General features: G+C 44.7%; 1 protein-coding gene across 1 annotated transcript in view; it reads left to right on the top strand.

Annotated features, from left to right (window-relative positions):
* LOC142297116 (uncharacterized) overlaps positions 1-12,701 on the top strand; it is a 133,785-nt gene that overhangs the window by 24,630 nt on the left and 96,454 nt on the right. Inside the window, exons 3-6 of the mRNA XM_075341384.1 lie at positions 157-333; positions 410-601; positions 714-875; positions 1,493-1,616. Of these exons, the coding sequence (XP_075197499.1) occupies positions 157-333; positions 410-601; positions 714-875; positions 1,493-1,616 (655 nt within the window). The remainder of the gene's footprint in view (positions 1-156; positions 334-409; positions 602-713; positions 876-1,492; positions 1,617-12,701) is intronic.

Raw genomic sequence — 12,701 nt, 5'->3', positions numbered from 1 at the left:
GCAGGTGTGACAATGGCCTCCACACACTGGAGACAGGCAGGTGTGACAATGGCCTCCATACACTGGAGACAGGCAGGTGTGACAATGGCCTCCACACGCTGGAGACAGGCTGGTGTGAATGAGGCCTAATACTCACCAGCATCTCTCCTTACACAGGATTACACAATAGTGGAGAAGACGACAGGTGACTGTGCGGCCCCCATCATTCATCTCCACGTATCCGGAGGACGGAGCAGTAATGAGCGCCCCATCACAGACGCCCCGCACTCCCCGATGCCTGAGAAGAAGATCCTAGACCTCACCAGGGAGATGACGGAGCTGCTGACCGGAGAGGTGAGTGCAGGGAATGCTGGGAAATTCTACAGTATACACTGGAGGATTCTGGGTAATGTCGGTATATGTCTGTCAGGTTCCTATCAGGTGTCAGGATGTCGCTGTCTATTTCTCCATGGAAGAGTGGGAGTACATGGAGGGGCAGAAGGATCAGGACCAGGACGTCAGGAGGAAAAATGACCCCACAAGGGTAGACGAGGACAAAAGCAACATGGCTGCACGGATATGGCTCCTCACCCTAGAGATGATCGACTTGTTAAAGGGAAAGGTGAGAATCTCCCGAGAGATCACACTTATCTCTATTACTATAACAGGAATGACTGAAAAGATGGAGGATCATTAGAATCTATGTGGTGATCACCGTCTCTCACTGTATACAGGAGCAAATGGGGGTGAAGACGACGTCTGGGGAGTGTGTGACCCCCCATCTGTGTGGAGGACGGAGCGAGATCCAGAGCCGCAACACAGAAGCCCCGCACTCCCCGACACCTGAGAAGATCCTCCATCTCACCAACAAGATCACCGAGCTGCTGACCGGAGAGGTGACTGCTGGGAGATTATACAGTGTACACCAGAGGATTCTGGGGGATGAGAGGAGACTGCTGGGAGATTATACAGTGTACACTGGAGGATTCTGGGGGATGAGAGGAGACTGCTGGGAGATTATACAGTGTACACTGGAGGATTCTGGGGGATGAGAGGAGACTGCAGGGAGATTATACAGTGTACACTGGAGGATGCTGGGGGATAAGAGGAGAGGAGACTGCAGGGAGATTATACAGTGTACACTGGAGGATTCTGGGGGATGAGAGGAGACTGCTGGGAGATTATACAGTGTACACCAGAGGATTCTGGGGGATGAGAGGAGAGGAAACTGCTGGGAGATTATACAGTGTACACTGGAGGATTCTGGGAGATGAGGAGACTGCTGGGAGATTATACAGTGTACGCTAGAGGATTCTGGGTGATGAGAGAAGAGGAGACTACTGGGAGATTATACAGTGTACACTGGAGGATTCTGGGTGATTAAAGGAGAGGAGACTGCTGGGAGATTATACAGTGTACACTGGAGGATTCTGGGGGATGAGAGGAGACTGCTGGGAGATTATACAGTGTACACTGGAGGATTCTGGGTGATGTTGGTCTCGTTGGTTGTCAGGTTCCTCTCCGGTGTCAGGATGTCGCTGTGTATTTCTCCCTGGAGCAGTGGGAGTATATAGAAGGGCACCGGGATCTGTACTCGGACGTTTTGGTGGAGGAGCGCCGTCTGTCTGTATCACCAGGTTAGTGGAAACCTCCATTCTTTCTTCTTTCTTCTTATGTTCTGTGGTCGGCATTAGCAGATGTCATCGAGCCGTACCACTACATGTCACAGCCTCACACACATGTCTACAGTCACCTGTTTTCCTGTTGTTAATTGTGGTGTTATTTTTACATAAAATCTACTTTAAATATGTATACCTATAAAATACCTTTCTTATTAAATATCTTAAAAATTTGATAACTACTATCCCATATCCGTGACCATATACAAACAAACAAGCGACCAGGAGCAGGGCAGGGAACACGCGGTGCCTCACCGGAATCCACATAACACAGGTGGCTGGACACCGGTCATAACCAGCAACGAAAAAAAAGAGAACATTTTGGCACCCGGCGTCTCTTCATTAAAATCTGCAATTTTATTTGCATGTCAAGAATAAAAAATTAATGTGGTGACTCGGCCCCTAAACGCCTGATGTGTTTCGAACAAAGTTCTTAATTATAGGCAAATAAGCAATACATAAAAACCATCCTTATATACCTATTTTAGATAAAATCATATACACTTGATACTTGAGAAAGTTAATTGTGCTTCATTGTAATTTAAATGTGAGAGTGCCTACCTAAGGCCAGAGTCACACTTGCGAGTGTCTCGCGTGAGTCTCTCATTGAATCACCTGGCATGGACTCGCACTCTCCTGACAGGAGCGGGTCGGTTGCATGTATGTCTGTGCAGCCGAGACGCTCCTGTCCGGAGAGTGTGAGTCCGTGCCAGGTGATTCCATGAGAGACTCGCAACTGTGAGTCTGGCCTTAAACTCATGATGCCAACATAGACTGTCGACCCTCCCTCTACTTAGACTAGCAAAACGTATTCCCATATACCAATTATTGAATGTAGGAATGGAAGAAAAAACAAAACACACAAATACATTTCATAAAATTGGCTGATGCGCTGCGATATAGGAATCCCAAGGGGAATATAGCCTCCAGCTCAATATCCAAGACATTCCCATATACCAGTCTTATCAAGTGGAAAGGGACCCCCCTCACCCCCCGAAATGACTTAATAAAAAATGGCTGATATCACTGCATATATTAATCTCAAGGGGAATATAGCCTCAAATTCTAAAATCCGAGACATTCTTATATTCCAATCTATTAGGTATAATTGGAAAAATAAAAAAACACATACTGAAGTAAAAACTCACCAATACTGAACATGTGCACGAGGCCTTACACATACTGAGGTAAATACTCACCAATACTGAACATGTGCACGAGGCCTTACACATACTGAAGTAAAAACTCACCAATACTGAACATGTGCACGAGGCCTTACACATACTGAGGTAATAACTCCCCAATACTGACCATGTGCACGAGGCCTTACACATACTGAGGTAATAACTCACCAATACTGACCATGTGCACGAGGCCTTACACATACTGAGGTAATAACTCCCCAATACTGACCATGTGCACGAGACCTTACACATACTGAGGTAAATACTCACCAATACTGACCATGTGCACGAGGCCTTACACATACTGAGGTAAATACTCACCAATACTGACCATGTGCACGAGGCCTTACACATACTGAGGTAAATACTCACTAATACTGAACATGTGCACGAGGCCTTACACATACTGAGGTAATAACTCACCAATACTGACCATGTGCACGAGGCCTTACACATACTGAGGTAATAACTCCCCAATACTGACCATGTGCACGAGGCCTTACACATACTGAGGTAAATACTCCCCAATACTGAACATGTGCACGAGGCCTTACACATACTGAGGTAAATACTCCCCAATACTGAACATGTGCACGAGGCCTTACACATACTGAGGTAATAACTCACCAATACTGACCATGTGCACGAGGCCTTACACATACTGAGGTAAATACTCACCAGTACTGACCATGTGCACGAGGCCTTACACATACTGAGGTAATAACTCACCAATTCTGAACATGTGCACGAGGCCTTACACATACTGAGGTAAATACTCACCAATACTGACCATGTGCACGAGGCCTTATACATACTGAGGTAATAACTCACCAATACTGACCATGTGCACGAGGCCTTACACATACTGAGGTAAATACTCCCCAATACTGAACATGTGCACGAGGCCTTACACATACTGAGGTAGAAACTCACCAATACTGAACATGTGCACGAGACCTTACACATACTGAGGTAAAAACTCACCAATACTGAACATGTGCACGAGGCCTTATACATACTGAGGTAAATACTCCCCAATACTGAACATGTGCACGAGGCCTTACACATACTGAGGTAATAACTCACCAATACTGAACATGTGCACGAGGCCTTACACATACTGAGGTAATAACTCACCAATACTGACCATGTGCACGAGGCCTTACACATACTGAGGTAATAACTCACCAATACTGACCATGTGCACGAGGCCTTACACATACTGAGGTAAAAACTCACCAATACTGACCATGTGCACGAGACCTTACACATACTGATGTAATAACTCACCAATACTGACCATGTGCACGAGGCCTTACACATACTGAGGTAATAACTCACCAATACTGACCATGTGCACGAGGCCTTACACATACTGAGGTAAATACTCACCAATACTGAACATGTGCATGAGGCCTTACACATACTGAGGTAAATACTCACCAATACTGACCATGTGCACGAGGCCTTACACATACTGAGGTAAATACTCACCAATACTGACCATGTGCACGAGGCCTTACACATACTGAGGTAATAACTCACCAATACTGAACATGTGCACGAGGCCTTACACATACTGAGGTAATAACTCACCAATACTGAACATGTGCACGAGGCCTTACACATACTGAGGTAAATACTCACCAATACTGAACATGTGCACGAGGCCTTACACATACTGAGGTAAATACTCACCAATACTGACCATGTGCACGAGGCCTTACATATACTGAGGTAATAACTCACCAATACTGAACATGTGCACGAGGCCTTACATATACTGAGGTAATAACTCACCAATACTGAACATGTGCACGAGGCCTTACACATACTGAGGTAATAACTCACCAATACTGACCATGTGCACGAGGCCTTACACATACTGAGGTAATAACTCACCAATACTGAACATGTGCACGAGGCCTTACACATACTGAGGTAAAAACTCACCAATACTGAACATGTGCACGAGACCTTAAACATACTGAGGTAGAAACTCACCAATACTGACCATGTACACGAGGCCTTACACATACTGAGGTAGAAACTCACCAATACTGACCATGTGCACGAGGCCTTACACATACTGAGGTAAAAACTCACCAATACTGAACATGTGCACGAGGCCTTACACATACTGAGGTAAAAACTCACCAATACTGAACATGTGCACGAGGCCTTACACATACTGAGGTAGAAACTCACCAATACTGAACATGTGCACGAGGCCTTACACATACTGAGGTAAAAACTCACCAATACTGAACATGTGCACGAGGCCTTACACATACTGAGGTAATAACTCACCAATACTGACCATGTGCACGAGGCCTTACACATACTGAGGTAAAAACTCACCAATACTGACCATGTGCACGAGGCCTTACACATACTGAGGTAATAACTCACCAATACTGACCATGTGCACGAGACCTTACACATACTGAGGTAATAACTCACCAATACTGAACATGTGCACGAGGCTTTACACATACTGAGGTAGAAACTCACCAATACTGAACATGTGCACGAGGCCTTACACATACTGAGGTAAAAACTCACCAATACTGAACATGTGCACGAGGCCTTACACATACTGAGGTAGAAACTCACCAATACTGAACATGTGCACGAGGCCTTACACATACTGAAGTAAAAACTCACCAATACTGAACATGTGCACGAGGCCTTACACATACTGAAGTAAAAACTCACCAATACTGAACATGTGCACGAGGCCTTACACATACTGCGGTAGAAACTCACCAATACTGAACATGTGCACGAGGCCTTACACATACTGAGGTAAATACTCACCAATACTGACCATGTGCACGAGGCCTTACATATACTGAGGTAAAAACTCACCAATACTGAACATGTGCACGAGACCTTAAACATACTGAGGTAGAAACTCACCAATACTGACCATGTACACGAGGCCTTACACATACTGAGGTAGAAACTCACCAATACTGACCATGTGCACGAGGCCTTACACATACTGAGGTAAAAACTCACCAATACTGAACATGTGCACGAGGCCTTACACATACTGAGGTAAAAACTCACCAATACTGAACATGTGCACGAGGCCTTACACATACTGAGGTAGAAACTCACCAATACTGAACATGTGCACGAGGCCTTACACATACTGAGGTAAAAACTCACCAATACTGAACATGTGCACGAGGCCTTACACATACTGAGGTAATAACTCACCAATACTGACCATGTGCACGAGGCCTTACACATACTGAGGTAAAAACTCACCAATACTGACCATGTGCACGAGGCCTTACACATACTGAGGTAATAACTCACCAATACTGACCATGTGCACGAGACCTTACACATACTGAGGTAATAACTCACCAATACTGAACATGTGCACGAGGCTTTACACATACTGAGGTAGAAACTCACCAATACTGAACATGTGCACGAGGCCTTACACATACTGAGGTAAAAACTCACCAATACTGAACATGTGCACGAGGCCTTACACATACTGAGGTAGAAACTCACCAATACTGAACATGTGCACGAGGCCTTACACATACTGAAGTAAAAACTCACCAATACTGAACATGTGCACGAGGCCTTACACATACTGAAGTAAAAACTCACCAATACTGAACATGTGCACGAGGCCTTACACATACTGCGGTAGAAACTCACCAATACTGAACATGTGCACGAGGCCTTACACATACTGAGGTAAATACTCACCAATACTGACCATGTGCACGAGGCCTTACATATACTGAGGTAATAACTCACCAATACTGAACATGTGCATGAGGCCTTACACATACTGAGGTAAAGACTCACCAATACTGACCATGTGCATGAGGCCTTACACATACTGAGGTAAAGACTCACCAATACTGACCATGTGCACGAGGCCTTACACATACTGAGGTAATAACTCACCTATACTGACCATGTGCACGAGGCCTTACACATACTGAGGTAAATACTCACCAATACTGAACATGTGCACGAGGCCTTACACATACTGAGGTAATAACTCACCAATACTGACCATGTGCACGAGGCCTTACACATACTGAGGTAAATACTCACCAATACTGAGCATGTGCACGAGGCCTTACACATACTGAGGTAAATACTCACCAATACTGAGCATGTGCACGAGGCCTTACACATACTGAGGTAATAACTCACCAATACTGACCATGTGCACGAGGCCTTACACATACTGAGGTAATAACTCACCAATACTGAACATGTGCACGAGGCCTTACACATACTGAGGTAATAACTCACCAATACTGACCATGTGCAAGAGGCCTTACACATACTGCGGTAGAAACTCACCAATACTGAACATGTGCACGAGGCCTTACACATACTGAGGTAAATACTCACCAATACTGACCATGTGCACGAGGCCTTACATATACTGAGGTAATAACTCACCAATACTGAACATGTGCACGAGGCCTTACATATACTGAGGTAATAACTCACCAATACTGACCATGTGCACGAGACCTTACACATACTGAGGTAATAACTCACCAATACTGAACATGTGCACGAGGCCTTACACATACTGAGGTAATAACTCACCAATACTGACCATGTGCACGAGGCCTTATACATACTGAGGTAATAACTCACCAATACTGAACATGTGCACGAGGCCTTACACATACTGAGGTAAAAACTCACCAATACTGAACATGTGCACGAGACCTTACACATACTGAGGTAGAAACTCACCAATACTGACCATGTGCACGAGGCCTTACACATACTGAGGTAGAAACTCACCAATACTGACCATGTGCACGAGGCCTTACACATACTGAGGTAATAACTCACCAATACTGAACATGTGCACGAGGCCTTACACATACTGAGGTAAAAACTCACCAATACTGAACATGTGCACGAGGCCTTACACATACTGAGGTAAAAACTCACCAATACTGAACATGTGCACGAGGCCTTACACATACTGAGGTAGAAACTCACCAATACTGAACATGTGCACGAGGCCTTACACATACTGAGGTAATAACTCACCAATACTGACCATGTGCACGAGGCCTTACACATACTGAGGTAATAACTCACCAATACTGACCATGTGCACGAGACCTTACACATACTGATGTAATAACTCACCAATACTGACCATGTGCACGAGGCCTTACACATACTGAGGTAACAACTCACCAATACTGACCATGTGCACGAGACCTTACACCTACTGAGGTAATAACTCACCAATACTGAACATGTGCACGAGGCCTTACACATACTGAGGTAAAAACTCACCAATACTGAACATGTGCACGAGGCCTTACACATACTGAGGTAGAAACTCACCAATACTGAACATGTGCACGAGGCCTTACACATACTGAAGTAAAAACTCACCAATACTGAACATGTGCACGAGGCCTTACACATACTGAGGTAGAAACTCACCAATACTGAACATGTGCACGAGGCCTTACACATACTGAGGTAATAACTCACCAATACTGACCATGTGCACGAGGCCTTACACATACTGAGGTAATAACTCACCAATACTGACCATGTGCACGAGACCTTACACATACTGATGTAATAACTCACCAATACTGACCATGTGCACGAGGCCTTACACATACTGAGGTAAAAACTCACCAATACTGACCATGTGCACGAGGCCTTACACATACTGAGGTAATAACTCACCAATACTGACCATGTGCACGAGACCTTACACATACTGAGGTAATAACTCACCAATACTGAACATGTGCACGAGGCTTTACACATACTGAGGTAGAAACTCACCAATACTGAACATGTGCACGAGGCCTTACACATACTGAGGTAAAAACTCACCAATACTGAACATGTGCACGAGGCCTTACACATACTGAGGTAGAAACTCACCAATACTGAACATGTGCACGAGGCCTTACACATACTGAAGTAAAAACTCACCAATACTGAACATGTGCACGAGGCCTTACACATACTGAAGTAAAAACTCACCAATACTGAACATGTGCACGAGGCCTTACACATACTGAGGTAAAAACTCACCAATACTGAACATGTGCACGAGGCCTTACACCTACTGAGGTAAATACTCCCCAATACTGAACATGTGCACGAGGCCATACACATACTGAGGTAAATACTCACCAATACTGAACATGTGCACGAGGCCTTACACATACTGAGGTAAAGACTCACCAATACTGACCATATGCACGAGGCCTTACACATACTGAGGTAATAACTCACCTATACTGACCATGTGCACGAGGCCTTACACATACTGAGGTAATAACTCACCAATACTGACCATGTGCACGAGGCCTTACACATACTGAGGTAAATACTCACCAATACTGACCATGTGCACGAGGCCTTACACATACTGAGGTAAATACTCACCAATACTGAACATGTGCACGAGGCCTTACACATACTGAGGTAAATACTCACCAATACTGAGCATGTGCACGAGGCCTTACACATACTGAGGTAATAACTCACCAATACTGACCATGTGCACGAGGCCTTACACATACTGAGGTAATAACTCACCAATACTGAACATGTGCACGAGGCCTTACACATACTGAGGTAATAACTCACCAATACTGACCATGTGCACGAGGCCTTACACATACTGCGGTAGAAACTCACCAATACTGAACATGTGCACGAGGCCTTACACATACTGAGGTAAATACTCACCAATACTGACCATGTGCACGAGGCCTTACATATACTGAGGTAATAACTCACCAATACTGAACATGTGCATGAGGCCTTACACATACTGAGGTAAAGACTCACCAATACTGACCATGTGCATGAGGCCTTACACATACTGAGGTAAAGACTCACCAATACTGACCATGTGCACGAGGCCTTACACATACTGAGGTAATAACTCACCTATACTGACCATGTGCACGAGGCCTTACACATACTGAGGTAAATACTCACCAATACTGAACATGTGCACGAGGCCTTACACATACTGAGGTAATAACTCACCAATACTGACCATGTGCACGAGGCCTTACACATACTGAGGTAAATACTCACCAATACTGAGCATGTGCACGAGGCCTTACACATACTGAGGTAAATACTCACCAATACTGAGCATGTGCACGAGGCCTTACACATACTGAGGTAATAACTCACCAATACTGACCATGTGCACGAGGCCTTACACATACTGAGGTAATAACTCACCAATACTGAACATGTGCACGAGGCCTTACACATACTGAGGTAATAACTCACCAATACTGACCATGTGCAAGAGGCCTTACACATACTGCGGTAGAAACTCACCAATACTGAACATGTGCACGAGGCCTTACACATACTGAGGTAAATACTCACCAATACTGACCATGTGCACGAGGCCTTACATATACTGAGGTAATAACTCACCAATACTGAACATGTGCACGAGGCCTTACATATACTGAGGTAATAACTCACCAATACTGACCATGTGCACGAGACCTTACACATACTGAGGTAATAACTCACCAATACTGAACATGTGCACGAGGCCTTACACATACTGAGGTAATAACTCACCAATACTGACCATGTGCACGAGGCCTTATACATACTGAGGTAATAACTCACCAATACTGAACATGTGCACGAGGCCTTACACATACTGAGGTAAAAACTCACCAATACTGAACATGTGCACGAGACCTTACACATACTGAGGTAGAAACTCACCAATACTGACCATGTGCACGAGGCCTTACACATACTGAGGTAGAAACTCACCAATACTGACCATGTGCACGAGGCCTTACACATACTGAGGTAATAACTCACCAATACTGAACATGTGCACGAGGCCTTACACATACTGAGGTAAAAACTCACCAATACTGAACATGTGCACGAGGCCTTACACATACTGAGGTAAAAACTCACCAATACTGAACATGTGCACGAGGCCTTACACATACTGAGGTAGAAACTCACCAATACTGAACATGTGCACGAGGCCTTACACATACTGAGGTAATAACTCACCAATACTGACCATGTGCACGAGGCCTTACACATACTGAGGTAATAACTCACCAATACTGACCATGTGCACGAGACCTTACACATACTGATGTAATAACTCACCAATACTGACCATGTGCACGAGGCCTTACACATACTGAGGTAACAACTCACCAATACTGACCATGTGCACGAGACCTTACACATACTGAGGTAATAACTCACCAATACTGAACATGTGCACGAGGCCTTACACATACTGAGGTAAAAACTCACCAATACTGAACATGTGCACGAGGCCTTACACATACTGAGGTAAAAACTCACCAATACTGACCATGTGCACGAGGCCTTACACATACTGAGGTAATAACTCACCAATACTGACCATGTGCACGAGACCTTACACATACTGAGGTAATAACTCACCAATACTGAACATGTGCACGAGGCCTTACACATACTGAGGTAATAACTCACCAATACTGACCATGTGCACGAGGCCTTATACATACTGAGGTAATAACTCACCAATACTGAACATGTGCACGAGGCCTTACACATACTGAGGTAAAAACTCACCAATACTGAACATGTGCACGAGACCTTACACATACTGAGGTAGAAACTCACCAATACTGACCATGTGCACGAGGCCTTACACATACTGAGGTAGAAACTCACCAATACTGACCATGTGCACGAGGCCTTACACATACTGAGGTAATAACTCACCAATACTGAACATGTGCACGAGGCCTTACACATACTGAGGTAAAAACTCACCAATACTGAACATGTGCACGAGGCCTTACACATACTGAGGTAAAAACTCACCAATACTGAACATGTGCACGAGGCCTTACACATACTGAGGTAGAAACTCACCAATACTGAACATGTGCACGAGGCCTTACACATACTGAGGTAATAACTCACCAATACTGACCATGTGCACGAGGCCTTACACATACTGAGGTAATAACTCACCAATACTGACCATGTGCACGAGACCTTACACATACTGATGTAATAACTCACCAATACTGACCATGTGCACGAGGCCTTACACATACTGAGGTAACAACTCACCAATACTGACCATGTGCACGAGACCTTACACATACTGAGGTAATAACTCACCAATACTGAACATGTGCACGAGGCCTTACACATACTGAGGTAAAAACTCACCAATACTGAACATGTGCACGAGGCCTTACACATACTGAGGTAAAAACTCACCAATACTGACCATGTGCACGAGGCCTTACACATACTGAGGTAATAACTCACCAATACTGAACATGTGCACGAGGCCTTACACATACTGAGGTAAATACTCACCAATACTGAACATGTGCACGAGGCCTTATACATACTGAGGTAATAACTCACCAATACTGACCATGTGCACGAGGCCTTACACATACTGAGGTAAATACTCACCAATACTGACCATGTGCACGAGGCCTTACACATACTGAGGTAATAACTCACCAATACTGACCATGTGCACGAGGCCTTACACATACTGAGGTAAATACTCACCAATACTGACCATGTGCACGAGGCCTTACACATACTGAGGTAAAAACTCACCAATACTGAACATGTGCACGAGGCCTTACACATACTGAGGTAAATACTCACCAATACTGAACATGTGCACAAGGCCTTACACACACTGAGGTAAAAACTCACCAATACTGAACATGTGCACAAGGCCTTACACATACTGAGGTAAATACTCACCAATACTGAACATGTGCACGAGGCCTTACACACACTGAGGTAAAAACTCACC

Source organism: Anomaloglossus baeobatrachus, chromosome 3, assembly GCF_048569485.1.
Source record: "Anomaloglossus baeobatrachus isolate aAnoBae1 chromosome 3, aAnoBae1.hap1, whole genome shotgun sequence".
Classification (NCBI taxonomy): Eukaryota; Metazoa; Chordata; class Amphibia; order Anura; family Aromobatidae; genus Anomaloglossus; species Anomaloglossus baeobatrachus.
The sequence above is the reverse complement of the archived record's forward strand: the minus strand, read 5'-3'. Positions and strand labels throughout refer to the sequence as shown.